General features: G+C 44.3%; 1 protein-coding gene across 1 annotated transcript in view; it reads right to left on the minus strand.

The window, feature by feature from the left end:
* Positions 1-861: 861 nt before the first annotated feature.
* The window catches only part of LOC129694112 (dynein regulatory complex protein 11-like), a gene marked incomplete at its 5' end in the record, with an annotated part of 37,115 nt that continues 18,001 nt past the window's right edge, over positions 862-19,975 (minus strand). Inside the window, 4 exons of the mRNA XM_055630834.1 lie at positions 862-1,334; positions 12,848-13,086; positions 14,777-14,954; positions 19,228-19,314. Coding sequence (XP_055486809.1) covers positions 1,191-1,334; positions 12,848-13,086; positions 14,777-14,954; positions 19,228-19,314 — 648 coding nt within the window. The remainder of the gene's footprint in view (positions 1,335-12,847; positions 13,087-14,776; positions 14,955-19,227; positions 19,315-19,975) is intronic.

Here is a 19,975-nt window from a genome sequence, read left to right on the forward strand (position 1 = left end):
TTAAACCTCACCAGCCTGTGGATATGCAGGGTACAGAAGGATTTGGGTTTCATGCAGGTAGATAAGCAATGGTCTTGGCATCATGTTCAGCACAGAGTATGTGGACCAAAGGGCCTGTTGTAATACTGTTCCATTTTATGTTCTGCCACTTCTCCGACCCTATCTGCAACTAACCTCTATCCTGCTGGATTACAGCCGACATCATTATTCACAATTCCCTCTTTTTCACTGTGCACGGAGTGGCACGGTGGTGCAGCGGTAGTTGCTGCCTTACAGCGCCAGAGACCCACGTTCCACCCTGACTATGGGTGCTGTCTGTGCAGAGTTTGTACATTCTCCCTGTGACCTGCGTGGGTTTTCTCAGAGATTTTCAGTTTCATCCCACACTCCAAAGGTGTACAAGTCTGTAGGCTATTTAGCTTGGTATAAATGTAAATTGTCCCTAGTGTGTGCCGAATAGTATTAATGTGCGGGGATCGATGGTCGGTGCAGTGGGCCAAAGGGCCTGTTTCTGTGCTGTTTCTCTGAACTAAACCAAATTAGATTCCAGAGCAAACAAAATTCTATGATATCAGATTTGAATAAAAACAATATCTAATAATTCTGCTTTCTCTGAGGTACAAAATTACAAGGATTTAAAACCCTCACTGCAGAAATATCTGACAACCTGTGGCCTAAAGGGCTGATCACTTATTCTGATCCTGTGGTTTCATAAATCCTTGAAGGATCTTTGGGTTGTTTTGCAATCACCTTATGTTGTTGTGCCTGGTTAAATATAACCAAATAATGAAGCACAGGATGTCATTGTTCTGTGGATTTCCTGTGTCTTGCATCATCCATAACAGGTTTCATGTGGTAAGCTCTTGTTGGAACAAACTTTTATTCTTGCTACCAAAATATACATTTCATAATCTGGTATCTTTGTGATCAATTGGGCCATTCCTGACCACAGAGACCATTAAAAATAAAATTCCGTTTGCTGAAGGAAGTAATATCACCCGATTTGGTAAATAATTAAGTGAATTAGTTTCACGCACAGCTTTGTATATTATTAATTGTTACATGGTTTCAATCAACTTAATTATAATACAATTACATGTTAAAACTTCACTACGCATGTATATACAGGATGCTTGCAACTCATAACGAATGCAGAATTCAGGAACTACTGTCTCAGTAACACCTGAATATTATTTTTTCTTTTTTCCTTTTTTCTTTGCTTCTTTTCCTTTTTTTCCATCCTTTCCTTTTTTGCCTTTCTCTTTTCCATCATTTTCTGATTCCGTGGCTGCTTTTGCTCTCTTCTTGCCCAGAGGTGTTTTAACAAACCAATCCTGAAGTAAAAAGACAAACAGTTACTCCAGTTTGCTGCTGTACATTGAGAACCAAAGAGCGGAACAAAAATAAAAATGATGCACAATATTGGTTTGCATAATGTCCATCTGGCTTGTTTTGTGTGTCATTAATGATGGCATGTGTCTTTAAATTTTAGACTGCCCGTTATATTGTGGGTGGGATTTATGACATATTTTAGGGTGTGTTTGGAGCTAAGTTTCTTGCTCAGAAGCTTAGTTTTCAGTTACGTTTGGGATCAGCATGGAGAAGGTTTACCCTTCGACCATGCGAAGCATAACGGAGACACGAGGAGTTCTCTAACCTTTAAAGCGATAAGCTGGAGTTCTTTTTTAAATTTTATTTTTATTAGAAGTACGGTAAGTTATAATACTACACAACACATATGTCTTAATACATTTTTTGTACCGCTTCATTTTTTGAGCTTTAAGAAAAAGATAGAAGTAAAGGAAGTAAGGAAAGTGCACAAGAGTCATGAAGGTGCAGGAGAGTGTTGAGAAAAGAAAGCCCCTTAGAAAAGAAGTTAGAGAAGGAAGTAAAGAAAGAAAGTAGACCTTAGAAAATAAGGAAAAAGAAAGGAGAAACAATTGCTCTATTATAACATTAAACTCCGCAGAAAGGGGACTACCAACCAAGTCTGTTTTTGTTGGGGGGGTTTTTTAACCCCACCGTTGCCAGATCCTGGTACCTTTTATTTATTTATTTATTTTTAAAATTACTATTGCACCTTATGCTTGTAATAGTTCCAAAAACATAGACCACATCTTTTGGAAGTGGTCTGCTTTGCCTGCTAAGAGGAATCTCATCTCTTCCAGATGTAGTGTTTCAAACATATTTGATATCCACATTTTTATTGTTGGTGTAGGCGCATTTTTCCAGAATTTAAGTATGAACTTTTTTCCCCATTATTAGCCCGTAATTGAGTAAATTCTTCTGAAACACGTTTAGTTCAGGGTTACCTTCCGATATTCCAGAAATGATCCATTCTGGTTTTGGTACCGATAAGCTGGGGTTCGATGAAACATAGACATAGAAACATAGAAATTAGGTGCAGGAGTAGGCCATTCGGCCCTTCAAGCCTGCACCGCCATTTAATATGATCATGGCTGATCATCCAACTCAGTATCCCGTACCTGCCTTCTCTCCATACCCTCTGATCCCCTTGGCCACAAGGGCCACATCTAACTCCCTCTTAAATATAGCCAATGAACTGGCCTCAACTACCCTCTGTGGCAGAGAGTTCCAGAGATTCACCACTCTCTGTGTGAAAAAAGTTCTCCTCATCTCGGTTTTAAAGGATTTCCCCCTTATCCTTAAGCTGTGACCCCTTGTCCTGGACTTCCCCAACATCGGGAACAATCTTCCTGCATCTAGCCTGTCCAACCCCTTAAGAATTTTGTAAGTTTCTATAAGATCCCCTCTCAATCTCCTAAATTCTAGAGAGTATAAACCAAGTCTGTCCAGTCTTTCTTCATAAGACAGTCCTGACATCCCAGGAATCAGTCTGGTGAACCTTCTTTGCACTCCCTCTATGGCAATAATGTCCTTCCTCAGATTTGGTGACCAAAACTGCACGCAATACTCCAGGTGTGGTCTCACCAAGACCCTATACAACTGCAGTAGAACCTCCCTGCTCCTATACTCAAATCCTCTTGCTATGAAAGCCAACATGCCATTCGCTTTCTTTACTGCCTGCAGCACCTGCATGCCTACCTTCAATGACTGGTGTACCATGACACCCAGGTCTCGCTGCATCTCCCCCTTTCCCAATCGGCCACCGTTTAGATAATATTATGAAGATTATAGTGTATGTGTCGGAAGAAGTTTGGATGTACCTTATTGTTTTTCATCAACAATGAAGAATTTATTAATCAAAAGACTGTGCTTTGAAGATTTATCTGGGAACAAGCTACCTTGCTGTAGAGTTATCAGTGTTCTAGCTGTGCCACAATGGCTAAACTATAGTTGTGACTAGTTCTTCATTATTACACAGCCCATACCCTCTCCAGTTTATTGTCTGAGCTCATATCTTTTACAGTACAGTACAGGGCGGCAGTTGCTGCCTTATAGCGCTTGCAGCTCCGGAGACTTGGTTTTGATCCCAACTACGGGTGCTGTCTGTACAGAGTTCGTACCTTCTCCCCATGACCTGCGTGGGTTTTCTCCGAGATCTCCGGTTTCCTCCCATGCTCCCAAGATGTACAGATTTTGTAGGTTAATTGGCTAAGTATAATTGTAAATTGTCCCTAGTGTGTGTAGGATGGTGTTAGTGTGCGGGGATCACTGGTCGGTGAGGACTCGGTGAGTCGAAGGGCCTGTTCCCATCCTATAACTCTAAACTAAAAGTAACCATTCTGCTTACCATTATTTGAGGATGTGTTGAATGAATGTATTCGGTTGATTCCTGATGCTGAAAGCCTGGGAAATGATTGTGTTGGATAAATTTCTCACCATGTCTGGCTGTAGGTGTTTCAGGCTCGTCTATTGCACATCTACGCTGAAATCACCATCACGGGTGGGATGATTAGAGAGGTTTCCCATCACTTGCTCAGCTGTCCATTGAAGGACTGCAGAACTTTGGAAAGACCACTTGGCTGTAAGATTGCTCAACTATGTCTGAATCTGCTTCCACTCTTTAGCACGCTCTGACCATCGCCTTATTTTTAATGAGCTTTGGCATTGTGATGGAGCACAATTCTTCTGTTGCTGATGGTCCACAGCACGGATGCCCACGTATTGCTGCTCTGAATCTAACCTATATATTGTGGGGTGACCCATTACAGAGTCCTTGCTGACATCACGGCTGTGATGAAAGGTTCTACTAATGTGTGAAGCTTAGTTCCTAGCACTCGTTGCTCTTGAAACAGAGACACCTTACTCTAGGAAGCCCGTTGATATGGTTTTAGTACATTAATTCCATGATTTATAGTTTGCATTAAGGAAACTGCTAATGTGCCATGATCTTATTGAATGGCAGAGCAGGCAGTGGGTGCTGAATAGCCCACCTCATTTAAAATGGTGTAAATTAATTTCAAAAGCAGAATATATCAGAAAGACATGGCAGGCAGGATAGCAATTGAATATATGAACAGTCTAGGAATGTCTTGAAGACAATTAAACGTGTTTTCCTTTTGTGATGCTGATCTCAATCTGCCATTTCAATCGAATACATAGGTGCAGCAGGGTACTGTTTACAACATCAAACCACATTTCTATACCTGTTTGCAAACGTAAGTGTGGTAGACAACGGATCTATCAAGCTGGGTTGTGATTACCATTCCTTTATAACCTTCAGGCTAGCGTGCTCTGGTCCAGTGCTGTTCTGCCAGCACATGGCCAGGCTTTGACCTGCAAATCTTTGGTGGTGTTGAAGAAAATTCCAGAGTATCTCTTGTGTTTCAACGTGTCCAATTATAAGTCCTAATGATATTGGTCACTTGCACCAGATAACTGAGGGAAGCCTTCACCCAACGCACATTTAATAACTGGCAGCGGGTAGAACTGCTGCCTCATAGCACCACAGACCCAGCTTCTGACTTTGAGGGCTGTCTATACAGAGTTTGCATGTTCTCCCTGTGACCGCATGAGTATCCTGCTGGTGCTCCGGGTTCCCTCCACGATATGCGGATTTGTAGGTTAATTGCATGTGTAAAAAATGTGTAGGGAGTGGATGAGAAAGTGGGATAACATAGAACTAGCGTGAATGGGTATTGACGGTATGGACCTGATGGGCCAAAGGGCCTTCTTGCATGCTAGATTTCTAAATTAAAAAAAAAAAAAAAATTTAAATTAAACCTGGTGATGTAGAATGGCAGGTCTCACTTTATGTTGAAGTCAATGCGACCAAATCCGATGTCATGTGATTCTTGCCTGGATAAAAATATATTTCACAGTTCTCTAGAAGTGAAATAGTTGTAGAGTTTCGTGTTGGTGTGGGTACCGGAAAAACATACATCGAGATTACACTTTCTTTTAAAACAACATGTGTAGATTGGCTATTGCATGTTAACCAAATAGAATGCTTAGTAATTATAACTCCGCCTAATTATAACATTTATAGTGTAAGAACTCACCCACTGCCTGGCAGTAGCTGCAGTAGTGAGAATGTGTAATGTACTGCTTAGATGATGATGACCTGAACAATAAAGATGCTTGTGCTTCAACCTGTGTAAGATTGAGCTCTTTACATGGTCAGAAAACCGGGTCTAGGCCGCGTCAGTTTACCGCAATTTATTTTTTAATCAGTTTTTATTTGTGAGTGATTTTGATGACATTGCAAACTCTTGTCGAAAGCCGAGCCCGCTCGTGTTTGATTCCGATATTGCCGAGCGATGGCGAAAGTTTGAGTGAGACTATGCTCTGTTATACTGTTGAATCTAGCGGGTCCGGGGGCTATGATCCGCGTTGACTCTTTTGAATTTGCGGCAGCTCACCTAGACGCGAATGGTCTGGTAGTGGTGCCGGCTGAGACAATCCAACGGTTCTGCTGAGAAAGTTTAGGAAACTGTCCGACCTGCCATCGAATGATGATGACAGAGGCCCGAGAGACGTTGGAGCGGTCGCAGAGGGAGGAACTACACCCGAGCGGTGGGATAAAACCCGAGCGCGGGGCTTGTTTATTACAGTGGCCCGAGAGTCATTGGAGCGGTTGCAGAGGGAGAAGAACCAAAATCTGCAACGTTCCAACGTCCCGTTCGCATTTCAAAACAAGTGGGCTTTAGGAACACGTTGATTGGTGGAAGCGGATAAGGGGGGAGACGGGTCACTGCTGATTTCTTCTAGCAGTTTGTATTGTATTGTATTGTATTTTGTATTGTATTGTATCCTAGGTAAGGGGGAGAATGACGGCCAGGGCAGTTTACTGTTCTGGATGTCAGATGTGGGAGGTCAAAGAATCTGATAACCTTCCACACGTCCACATCTGCGCCAGGTGCGTCGAGATGGGGCTCCTAAGGGACCGTATCAGGAATCTGGAGCAGCAGCTCAATGACCTCCGTCTGGTCATGGAGAGCGAAGAAGTCATTGAGAGGAGTTACAGAGAGGTGGTCACTCCAAGGCCACAGGAGGCAGCCAAGTGGGTCACGGTTAGGAGGGGCAAGGGGCAGAGGCAGGGACTAGAGAGTACCCCGGTGGCTGTACACCTTGACAATAAGTACACAAAAAAGCTGGAGAAACTCAGCGGGTGCAGCAGCATCTATGGAGCAAAGGAAATAGGCAACGTTTCGGGCCTAAACCCTTCTTCAGACGGCTGCTGCACCCGCTGAGTTTCTCCAGCTTTTTTGTGTACCTTCGATTCTCCAGCATCTGCAGTTCCTTCTTAAACATTGACAATAAGTACTCCTGTTTGACCAGTCCTGTTGCTCAGAAGGGTAAGGAAAAGAAGAGGAGGGCATTAGTAATAGGGGACTCTATAGTTAGGGGGTTAGACAGGCGATTCTGTGGATGCAGTCGGCAGATCCGGATGGTTGTTTACCTCCCTGGTGCCAGGGTCTAGGATATGTCTGAACGTGTCCAAGATATCCTGAAATGGGAGGGAGAGAAGCCCGAGGTCGTGGTACATATAGGTACCAATGACATAGGTAGAAAAAGAGAAGAGGTCCTGAAAGGCGAAATTAGGGAGTTAGGAGGAGAGTTAAGGAGAAGGACCGCAAATGTAACAATCTCGGGATTACTGCCTGTGCCACGCGACAGTGAGAGTAGCAATGGAGCGAGGTGGAGGATAAATGCGTGGCTGAAGGACTGGTGCAGAGGGCAGGGATTCAAGTTTCTGGATCATTGGGACCTCTTTTGTGGAAGGTGTGACCTGTACAAAAAGGATGGGTTGCACTTGAACCCGAGGGGGACCAATATCCTGGCGGGGAGATTTGCAAAGGCTACTGCGGAGACTTTAAACTAGAACGGTTGGGGGGAGGGACTCAAATAGAGAAAGCTAGTAGACAGTGTGTGAGGCAGGAGGCAGAGAAGGGAAGCACTCAGACCCAACATGTAGGAGGGAAAGAAGAAAAAAATAATAAACAGAGAATAAGAGGTGGTGGGGTTCTTAAATGTGTGAGCAGAGAGACAGAGGGGTGTAAAATGGGGGTAGAAGCAATAGGTAGCAAGGTGAAAAGTAAAAGGGGCAGGCAGACAAATCCAGGGCAAAAATCAAAAAGGGCCACTTTTCAACATAATTGTATAAGGGGTAAGAGTGTTGTAAAAACAAGCCTGAAGGCTTTGTGTCTCAATGCAAGGAGCATTTGTAATAAGATAGATGAGTTGAATGTGCAGATAGCTATTGATGATTATGATATAGTTGGAATCACGGAGACATGGCTCCAGGGTGACCAAGGCTGGGAGATGAACATCCAGGGATAGTCAATATTCAGGAGGGATAGACAGAAAGGAAAAGGAGGTGGGGTAGCGTTGCTGGTTAGAGAGGAGATTAAAGCAATGGAAAGGAAGGACATTAGCTTGGAGGATGTGGAATCGATATGGATAGAGCTGCGAAACACTAAGGGGCAGAAAACGCTAGTGGGTGTTATGTACAGGCCACCTAACAGTAGTAGTGGAGTTGGGGATGGCATCAACCAGGAAATTAGAAATGCGTGCAACAAAGGTAAAACTGTTATAATGGGTGACTTTAATCTACATATAGATTGGGTGAATCAAATTTGCAGGGGTGCTGAGGAAGAGGATTTCTTGAAATGTGAACGGGATAGGTTTCTAAACCAACATGTAGCAGAACCAGCGAGAGAGCAGGCTATTCTAGACTGGGTATTGAGTAATGAGGAAGGGTTAGTTAGCAGTCTTGTTGTGCGTGGCCCCTTGGGCAAGAGTGACCATAATATGGTTGAGTTCTTCATTAGGACTGGCAATTAATTCTAAAAGGGTTGACGGTGGAATGGAAGGCATTTAAAAACTGCATGGATGAACTCCAACAATGGTTCATCCCAGTTTGGCAAAAGAATAAATCAGGGAAGGTAGTGCATCCGTGGATAACAAGGGAAATCAGGGATAGCATCAAAAGAAAAGATGAAGCATACAAATTAGCCAGAAAAAGCAGCCTACGAGAGGACTGGGAGAAATTCAGTCCAGCAGAGGAGGACGAAGGGCTTAATTAGGAAAGGGAAAATAAATTATGAAAGAAAACTGGCAGGGAACATAAAAACTGACTGCAAATGTTTTTATAGGTATGTGAAGAGAAAAAGATTAGTTAAAACAAATGTAGGTCCCTTGCAGTCAGAAACCGTTGAATTGATCATGGGGAACAAGGACATGGCAGACCAATTGTATAACTACTTTGGTTCCGTCTTCACTGAGGAAGATAAACAATCTGCCGGAAATAGCAGGGAACCGCGGGTCAAATGAGATGGAGGAACTGGGTGAAACCCAGGTAAGCCGGGAAGTGGTGTTAGGTAAATTGAATGGATTAAAGGCCGATAAATCCTCCAGATAGGCTGCATCCCAGAGTACTTAAGGAAGTAGCCCCAGAAATAGTGGTTGCATTAGTGATAATTTTTCAAAACTCTTTAGATTCTGGAGTACCTGAGGATTGGAGCTTAGCTAATGTAACCCCACTTTTTAAAAAGGGAGGGAGAGAGAAAACGACCAGTTAGTCTAATCGGTAGTGGGGAAACTGCTAGAATCAGTTATTAAAGATGGGATAGCAGCACATTTGGAAAGTGGTGAAATCATTGGACAAAGTCAGCATGGATTTACAAAAGGTAAATCATGTCTGACGAATCATAGAATTTTTCGAGGATGCAACTAGTAGAGTGGATAAGACAGAACCATTGGATGTGATATATGTGGACTTTCAGAAGGCATTTGACAAGGTCCCACATAAGAGATTAGTATACAAACTTAAAGCACACGGTATTGGGGGTTCAGTATTGATGTGGATAGAGAACTGGCTGGCAAACAGGAAGCAAAGAGTAGGAGTAAACGGGTCCTTTTCACAATGGCAGGCAGTGATTAGTGGGGTACCGCAAGGCTCTGTGCTGGGACCCCAGCTATTTACAATTTATATTAATGATTTGGACGAGGGAATTGAATGCAACATCTCCAAGTTTGCAGATGACATGAAATGAAAATGAAAAAATGAAATGAAATGATTCAATTTATTGTCATTGTCAGTGTACAGTACAGAGACAACGAAATGCATTTTTTTTAGCATCTCCCTTGAAAGGGAGACACAGGGCGTCGCGGTGTGCCCGCGCCTGCCGCCGTACATTCCATTACAGGCAAAGGTGGGTGAAGTGTCTTGCCCAAGGACACAACGACAGTATGCACTCCAAGCGGGATTTGAACCGGCTACCTTCCGGTCGCCAGCCGAACTCTTAGCCCATTGTGCTATCTGCCGCCCTGCATTGAAATGAAATGATTCAATTTATTGTCATTGTCAGTGTACAGTACAGAGACAACGAAATGCATTTTTAGCATCTCCCTTGAAAGGGAGACACAGGGCGTCGCGGTGTGCCCGCGCCTGCCGCCGTAATTACATTCCATTACAGGCAAAGGTGGGTGAAGTGTCTTGCCCAAGGACACAACGACAGTATGCACTCCAAGCGGGATTTGAACCGGCTACCTTCCGGTCGCCAGCCGAACTCTTAGCCCATTGTGCTATCTGATGAAGTGCAGATACACAAAGCTGGGGGGGAGTGTTAGCTGTGAGGAGGATGCTAGGAGGCTGCAAGGTGACTTGGATAGGCTGGGTGAGTGGGCAAATGTTTGGCAGATGCAGTATAATGTGGATAAATGTGATGTTATCCACTTTGGTGGCAAAAACAATAAAGTAGACTATTATCTAAATGGTGGCCGATTAGGAAAAGGGGAGATGCAATGAGACCTGGGTGTCATGGTACACCAGTCATTGAAAGTAGGCATGCAGGTGCAGCAGGCAGTGAAGAAAGCCAATGGTATGTTAGCATTCATAGCAAAAGGATTTGAGTATAGGGGCAGGGAGGTTCTACTGCAGTTGTACAGGGTCATGGTGAGACCACACCTGGAGTATTGCATACAGTTTTGGTCTCCAAATCTGAGGAAGGACATTATTGCCATGGAGGGAGTGCAGAGAAGGTTCACCAGACTGATTCCCGGGATGTCAGGACTTTCATATGAAGAAAGACTGGATAGACTCGGCTTGTACTCGCTAGAATTTAGGAGATTGAGGGGGGATCTTATAGAAACATACAAAATTCTTAAGGGGTTGGACAGGCTAGATGCAGGAAGATTGTTTCCGATGTTGGGGAAGTCCAGGACAAGGGGTCACAGTCTGAGGATAGAGGGGAAATCCTTTAGGACCGAGATGAGAAAATCAATTTTCACACAGAGAGAGGTGAATCTCTGGAACTCTCTGCCACAGAAGGTAGTTGAGGCCAGTTCATTGGCTATATTTAAGAGGGAGTTAGATGTGGCGCTTGTGGCTAAAGGGATCAGGGGGTATGGAGAGAAGGCAGATCTGGCTAGTTATTCTCCGCAAAGGTTTCTAACTGTGTCCCACAAAGATCAAAATGTGTCTGCCACGAGGTGCTCTAACTGCAACTATTTCCACCCCAGGGAGCGCCAATTTTGTGTAGCCCATGGGAAAGTATGTCATAATTGCAAGAAACTCAATCACTTTGCTAATTGTTGTCGGTCCAGTGGGAGTACTGTTTCAAGGACGAAGCTGCACCTGATTCGACAAGACCTGTCTGACTCTGATTCCCAAGAGCAAGATGAAGTTTCCCACGGTAACGACACTGATAACACAGACATTGACTCTACCATACTTTCCCTAAACCTGCGCCTCCCAGCCAAAGTAATTACCGCAGGATCAATCAATAACAAACCTCTGATTGCCAAAGTCGATACCGGCGCCAGAGTAAACGTTATGTCACTCAAACAGTTCAACAAGATAAGAACCACTGAGCTCATGAAAAAAGACTCCTCCACCCTACAAGCTTACGGAGGGGAAATCCTTCACCTGTTGGGTAAGTCGTCTTGAAATGTACTATCAACGAGCAGAAAAATAACTTACTCTTCTACATTGTCCAACCAAGTTCAGAAACCCTGCTTGACATCAATGCATGCCATGACCTGGGTCTGGTTTATTTTGGGCGTGCTGTCCACAAACTCTGTTTGAGAGGAACCAACACAACAGGTGCTATCCAACTATAAAGACGTGTTTGACAACAACCTCGGCAAACTGCCTACAATATATGAGATCATAGTAGATCATACGGTCACCCCAATAGTACATGCACCTCCTTCATGGCATGCGGGAGAAAATACACAACAAACTTAAGCGTATGGTCTCCATTAGAGTTATTGCCGAGGTCAGTGAACACTCGGACTGGGTCTCCACCATGGTCGTCACCACAAAAAAAGATAAAAAAGGAATTACGCATCTGCATCAATCCTAAAGATTTGAACACAGCAATCAAACGGCAACACTATCCGATGAGAACCACTGAGGATGTAGCGGCACAGATCGGCAACGCAACGGTATTCTCAGTCCTTAATGCCAAATGCTCCTTCTGGCAAATCCCGTTAGACCGTGCGTCATCTGCACTAACAACATTTGCCGCCCCGTTCGGCCGCTACCGTTTTTTAAGAATGCCCTTTGGCATCAACTGCTAGCGAAGTCTTTCAGTGCGCAATGGAACAGCTATTCGCAGAATATCCTTGTGCCATCATTGTTGACGATCCTAGTATACGGTCGAGACTCAACAGAACACGGTGCCAACCTGCGAAGAGTATTGAACCGTGCCAGAGACATTAATCTAAAGCTTAACCCTCTGAAATGCAAGTTCAGAGTCTCCGAGGTCACATATGTTGGTCACGTGTTCACCAGCAACGGGTTAAAGCCTGACCCACTAAATACTGCAGCTATCATCGAGCTGCCAGTTCCAACCGACGTCACCAGCCTACAACGATTTTTAGGCACGGTCAACTTCTTGGGCAGGTTTATCCCAAACCTCAGTGAACTCTCTGCCGAATTATAACATTTATAGTGTAAGAACTCACCCACTGCCTGACAGTAGCTGCAGTAGTGAGAACGTGTGACGTACTGCTTAGATGATGATGACCTGAACAATAAAAATGCTTGTGCTTCAACCCGTGTGAGATTTAGCTCTTTACAACATGGAAACTTAATATAATGTTACCAGCAAAACTGAGCAGATGAACAGATGACTGAGAATCTTATTTTTCCTTTTGATCCTCTGAGTTCGAACATGCCAGACGTACGTTCAAAATGCTTATTTTTGGGCAGAACAGATCTCCCTATCCTTGGATGCCGAATTTCCACTCATGACCAAATCTTAAGGGCCTGTCCCACTGTACGAGGTAATTCAAGAGCTCTCCCGAGTTTAAAAAAAAAATCAAACTCGTGGTAAGCACGTGGAATGTATGTAGCGGGTACGTCGAAGCTCGGGGACGTTCTTTAGCGGGTCGTAACGGATCGTAAATTACAACCGCAGCGTTTTATAGTGCTCAGCTAGCAACTGTGCCATGGTAAAAAATTCCTCTTTACCTTGAATGAATTTTCCTCCTCTTGGTACACAGGTTCCTGCTTGGCCAGAGGCGGGATGAATTCCACTGCAGTCAGAGGTTTTGTGTGTAGCTGCTTTATGCGTCTTTCAGTAAGAACATCCTTTGCAGCTTGAGTAAGGTGTCCCAGTGTGTAGCCATCAGTGATCTTAGCCAGGGAACTCATATCCAATGAATGCGTCAGGATCCCACCATGCTGTTGGATTATGGTCTTCCACAACACTGTGACATGAAACATGAGAGTTGTAATTAGTAATTATTGTATTAAATAATACAATTACACGTCAGGGAAAGCAGCTAGTAACTTACTGTTGGTAATTGTGGAAGATGAATGTTTAAACTGGCAACATAAACATGTCTGTCAGAATTGGGAGATGGAGTAAGATCATATAAAGGTCTTTGCAACAAGGAATTTCTGAGATGTTGCCAAATACAATTAAAATCGTCCACACTGCGTGAACTTTCATTTGGTACAAAGGGGGACGTTTGTATCTTGAGCTTCCTTGGCATGTAATCTGGGTGCAGTCAAGTTATGTGGTTTAGAAGATCACAGAATCTTGATGTGAATGAGCTGTGCCCAAGTCTTCTTGACTTTTATATAATAACAACTCTTCACTTATCCTTTGAATGAACCTTTAAGCAGAAAAAGTCCGTACCCCGGACTCTGTAATAGGCATGGATTTGAGAAGTGTACATTTGGTTTTTAGCTGCATTTTACTGCATTTGTGCAGATTATGAAATAGGATATTGTGGACTCAGTCATTACCAACAGGTCTGACTTTGATCCAAGGGTCAGTGGCACTCCCTATGAATTCACAATACATGCAATGCCTAATTTTAGTCAGGAGTCAAGTTAGAGTTGTACTGAGTAAAATGGGGAAGGACTTTAGTTAATCTGTAGTTCCAGTCCAATCTTTTTCACTGTATCTCTGAGTTCCTTCTTTTCATTCCTCATGCTAAGCACTGGTATAGAAATTATTTTGAATGTAATGGTCTGTGGTTGTGCAAGTAAGCAAGTGCAGTGTGATATTTCTGAATAAGGGATTTTGCGTGTGATTTTTATTTGACCATTTCTTTTCTCATTGTAAATGTGAATGTCCAGGGATGTCCTTGTACATGTCATAGAAACATAGAAATTAGGTGCAAGAGTAGGCCATTTGGCCCTTCGAGCCTGCACCGCCATTCAATATGATCATGGCTGATCATCCAACTCAGTATCCAATACCTGCCTTCTCTCCATACCCTCTGATCCCCTTAGCCACAAGGGCCACATCTAACTCCCTCTTAAATATAGCCAATGAACTGGCCTCGACTACCCTCTGTGGCAGAGAGTTCCAGAGATTCACCACTCTCTGTGTGAAAAAAGTTCTTCTCATCTCGGTTTTAAAGGATTTCCCCCTTATCCTTAAGCTGTGACCCCTCGTCCTGGACTTCCCCAACATCGGGAGCAATCTTCCTGCATCTAGCCTGTCCAACCCCTTAAGAGTTTTGTAAGTTTCTATACGATCCCCTCTCAATCTCCTAAATTCTAGAGAGTATAAACCAAGTCTTTCTTCATAAGACAGTCCTGACATCCCAGGAATCAGTCTGGTGAACCTTCTCTGCACTCCCTCTATGGCAATAATGTCCTTCCTCAGATTTGGAGACCAAAACTGTAAGCAATACTCCAGGTGTGGTCTCACCAAGACCCTGTACAACTGCAGTAGAACCTCCCTGCTCCTATATTCAAATCCTTTTGCTATGAAGGCTAACATACCATTCGCTTTCTTCACTGCCTGCTGCACCTGCATGCCTACTTTCAATGACTGGTGTACCATGACACCCAGGTCTCGCTGCATCTCCCCTTTTCCTGGTCGGCCACCATGTCACAAGAATATCTTCCTTAGAGGGAAGGTTCTTGCTCCATACTTACCAAATCGAGACGTGTAGTCTGGTCTTGGAATGAGCACAATTTTCTGGAAGGTTCGGCAGAAAGACTTTAATTCTGCATCAAAGGGACGTCGTGTTGTGCCAACAATGAGAACACGATCTTCTGATTTCAAGGATTTGAGTATACTTGGGAGAGATTTCTTTAATCTCTTCGGATCCAGCTGTTTAAGGAAACATTTATTGCTATGACCTTACTATGAATAACAGAATTTTCCACAATATTTTGTTTCGTAAGGGCTCCGGGATATTGTTATTACAGAAATTATTTTGTCCTGCAGTTGGAAACTAGCTTTGATTTCACTGGTAGTTTTCCTTGCATGTAGCTGATTTACAATGCCGTGTTGGATCAAAGGACCATACTGTGGTATCGACCTTCACTGAAATGGCCAAGGAGTTAGTAAGGTCATTGAACATTAAAGGACCTGTCCCACTTTCAGGACCTAATTCACAACTTTTTTTACTCGTGGACATTTTTCATTATGTTGAAAAAATGCCCCGATCTACTTGATGCCATGAGTACCTACAACTAGCATCATGGCCTGCTACGAACCTACCTACGACCGCCTACAACCTCGTGACAGCCATGCTGCGAGTATGAGTCGGGCGCAAACTCGGCAAAGGTCGTGAATTAGGTCGTGAAAGTGGACCAGGCCCTTAAGAGAGCTGCAACAACAAGATTGTCACGCTGCATTAATGAACATAAGGCAACACCTAAACATCTAGAAATAGGAAATAATCGAGCTTGTGAAGAAAACAAGCTGGTGATTTTAAATGAGACATAAACTAGGCGTGGGAATTTGATGAAGTGAATGCAGAATATTTCCCTCAACTCGACTGCCCTGATGGTGATCTGAAGTCCCAGTTCAGTAAAACATTGCTTCCGGTCAAAGGTACAGGTTCCAACAGAATTTGCGCTTCATAGGATGTGGATTGGAGAACACTTTTCTGATTTGCAGAAACTGAACCACTCTTACAGGAAGGAGCAGCCAGCATATCTCAAATTGATGGTTGGCCTGAGATTTGCTGAGAAAGCATAAGATGCCTTTGGCTGGCACTGTGTAGGACTTGCCTGCCAAGTCCATTCATACTAGTTTTATGTTATTCCACTTTCTCATCCACTCTCTTGGCCCCATAGCAGAAACGTCCACGTCGCGGGGCTGGAAACTGGAAGTATCCTGAGCTAATTCTGCTACCACCATCATCTACTGCGACAAGTGACGGCTCCCACTGATGGTCTCCGGAAGCTTGCGTCCTTTTCAGAACAGACGATGACAGCGAGGCCAACATTTGAAACAAGATGGACACAGCAGGAAGAAGATCCACTCTCTACATGTTTGGGGGCAGTTTTACAGAGGCCATTTAAGCTATAATTCTTTGAGATGTGGAAGGAATCCGGAGCACCCGATGATCACAGGAAGGACGTGCAAACTCCACACAGGCAGGTGCCCGAGGTCAGGATTGAACTCTGGTGCTGTGAGGCAGCGGTTCTCTCAGTTATGCCACTGTGCTGCCCTTATGCCACTTGCGCACTCTCATAACTAGCCTGTGAAACAGGTTCACAGTTGGCACAGCGGTAGAGTTGCTGCATTGCAGCGAATGCAGCACCGGACACCCGGGTTCGATCCCGACTACGGGTGCTGTCTGTATGGAGTTTGTACGTTCCCCCCGTGACCTGCGTGGGTTTTCTCCGAGATCTCGGTTTCCTCCCACACTCCAAAGACGTACAGGTTTGTAAGTTAATTGGCTTGGTAAATGAAAAAATTGTCCCGAGTGTGCGTAGGATAGTGTTAATGTGCGGGGATCGCTGGTCGGCGCGGACCCGGTGGGCCGAAAGGGCCTGTTTCAGCGCTGTATCTCTAAACTAAAACTAAACTAAGATGTAGCCCGAGTTGCTGGAGGTCACTGTGTTTTGCTCAAAATTCCAGCATCTGCAGTTTCTTGTGTCAACATATTAGATTTTATAAGGAAGTATGTAGAGAAGTGAACGTCTAACATGGGCAGGACCGACACAGTGAATGGTAGGGCTTTGGGAATTGTTGTGGAGCAGAGGGGTCGAGGAGTGCCCATAGATCCTTGAAGGTGGTATTACACATTGATAGGGTAGTCAAAAAGGCTTTTAGAAACATAGAAACATAGAAATTAGGTGCAGGAGTAGGCCATTCGGCCCTTCGAGCCTGCACCGCCATTCAATATGATCATGGCAGATCATCCAACTCAGTATCCCGTACCTGCCTTCTCTCCATACCCCCTGATCCCCTTAGCCACAAGGGCCACATCTAACTCCCTCTTAAATATAGCCAATGAACTGGCCTCAACTACCCTCTGTGGCAGAGAGTTCCAGAGATTCACACACTCTCTGTGTGAAAAAAGTTCTTCTCATCTCGGTTTTAAAGGATTTCCCCTTTATCCTTAAGCTGTGACCCCTTGTCCTGGACTTCCCTAACATCGGGAACAATCTTCCTGCATCTAGCCTGTCCAACCCCTTAAGAATTTTGTAAGTTTCTATAAGATCCCCTCTCAATCTTCTAAATTCTAGAGAGTATAAACCGTCCAGTCTTTCTTCATAAGACAGTCCTGACATCCCAGGAATCAGTCTGGTGAACCGTCTCTGCACTCCCTCTATGGCAATAATGTCCTTCCTCAGACTTGGAGACCAAAACTGTACGCAATACTCCAGGTGTGGTCTCACCAAGACCCTGTACAACTGCAGTAGAACCTCTCTGCTCCTATACTCAAATCCTTTTGCAATGAAAGCTAACATACCATTCGCTTTCTTTACTGCCTGTTGCACCTGCATGCCTACCTTCAATGACTGGTGTACCATGACACCCAGGTCTCGCTGCATCTCCCCCTTTCCCAATCGGCCACCATTTAGACATAGTCTGCTTTCCTGTTTTTTTGCCACCAAAATGGATAACCTCACATTTATCCACATTATACTGCATCTGCCAAACATTTGCCCACTCACCCAGCCTATCCAAGTCACCCTGCAGTCTCCTAGCATCCTCCTCTCCGCTAACACTGCCCCCCAGCTTAGTGTCATCCGCAAACTTGGAGATATTGCCTTCAATTCCCTCATCCAGATCATTAATATATATTGTAAATAGCTGGGGTCCCAGTACTGAGCCTTGGGGTACCCCTTGGGGTACCCCTGTAGCCTTTTGGTACATTGGCTTTCATCAAAGTATTGAGGATAGAAGTCGGGAGGTCATACTGCAGTTATACCAGACATTGGTGAGGCCGCACTTAGAGTATTGTTCTGGGCACGATGTTATGGAATAGATTTTGTCATGTTCCAATGTTGAAAAGGAGACAGAGAAGGTATACGATGATATACCTTATCGAGAATCTGAGCTATAGGGAGAAGTTGATCAAGCTGGGATTCTATCTTCTGCTGCTCCACACAGAGATGGCCCCTTTGGTTTCTAAGGAGCTCTACTCTCTGCCGAGTCAGCTTCTTTCCCTGAATGTGGTTATATCCTCGTGAACTTCTATAAGTATACAGTAGAAAAGAATATTGACTAGTTGCACCACGGCCTGGTTTGGCAACTTTGGCCCAAGAATGAAGGAAATTACAAAAAGTGGTAGACACTGGCCAGTCCATCACGGGTGCCGGCCACCTCAACATCAATGGGGGGTGGAAGATTGCAACCTTCACGTGATCTGCCCTGTTTCGACGAATGCAATCAACCCGGCGTGCACAATCAAATATGATCAAATAGAACAAGTTGTCCTACAACTTTAGGCTGCGCATGCCTTACGCAATCAGGAGAACATCAATGGGATCTACAGAGGGTGGAGGACTACCCTGTCCATCACAGGTACTGACCCCCTCACCATTACTGGGATCTACAGGAGGCGCAGCCTCAAAAGAGCAACCAGCACCATCAAGGACCCCACACCACCGTGGCCACTGTCATTTTATTGCTGCTATAGGCAAGAATGCATAGGAGTCTGAAAACGTCGACCCCCAAGTTCAGCAACTTCATTGTTCCATTTTCGGTAGATATGACAATCAAACAATCTTAATCACCCCACTGAACAGGAACCTTTGAGCAAGATCTCGGAGAAAGCCCACGCGATCACGGGGAGATCGTACAAACTCCGTACAGACAGCACCCGTGGTCAGGATCGAACCTGGGTCTCCGGAGCTGACTGAAACAAATTACTATTTTATTCTACACGGAATTATAAAAAGCTGCCTTGTTCCTTGTGAGACAATTGCTATGGTGTGAAACAGTTGGTGGATTCAGTTTTGAGGTGGCGTTGAAACTCTCAGACAGTGAATTTGCCTTGTGTAGGTAGCAAAACTCTGCTACCATTTATACTTCAAGGTCTTTAATACATCAGAATCAGCTGATGCAATGATTAGACTTTCAATTACAAACTAAGAATTTCAAAACTGCTGAACACAAAAGGAAGTTCTGTGCATACCCCCTTCTCCTCCTTTGGAACCTTCTTGTAGAACGTTTTCTCAGCGTTATCGATCCACACAACAGAAGGCTGCAACAGGCGAGCGACCTGAATAAAAAACACAATGTTTCGTTTTTTAGTTTAAATGGCAGCGCGGAAACAGGCTCTTCCAGCCCACGGAGTCCGCACCGCCCAGCGATCCCCGCACATTAACACTATCTTACACAAGGGACAATTTAACATTTATTGGAAGCCAATTAACCGACAAACCTTTATGTCTTTGGAGTGTGGGAGAAAACCGAAGCTCCCAGAGAAAACCCACGCAGGTCACGGGGAGAACGTAGAAACTCCATACAGACAGCACCTGTAGTCGGGATCGAACCCTGGTCTTAAGGCAGCAACTCTACTGCTGCACCACCGTCCTATTGATCTTGGTATAATGTTCAGCATTGACATTGTGGGCAATGTGCATGGTGTATGTTGTATTTATGTGTTGTACTCTGCCTCCAGGCAGTATCAACTATCCTGCAACTGCAAATCCTACTCTTTAAATAATGGATCAATACATACTATAGATAGACACAAAATGCTGGAGTAACTCTGGACAGGCAGCATCTCTGGAGAGAAGATATGGGTCGTGACTCTTTTTAGAGTATTGTGCTCAGTTTTGGTCACCTTGTTCAAGGAAAGATGTTGTCAAGCTTGAAAGGGTTCAGAAAAGATTTACCAAGATGTTGCCAAGACTCAAGGAACTGGGCTATAGGGCAGG

This window comes from Leucoraja erinacea, unplaced genomic scaffold (genome assembly GCF_028641065.1).
Source record: "Leucoraja erinacea ecotype New England unplaced genomic scaffold, Leri_hhj_1 Leri_549S, whole genome shotgun sequence".
Taxonomy (NCBI): domain Eukaryota; kingdom Metazoa; phylum Chordata; class Chondrichthyes; order Rajiformes; family Rajidae; genus Leucoraja; species Leucoraja erinaceus.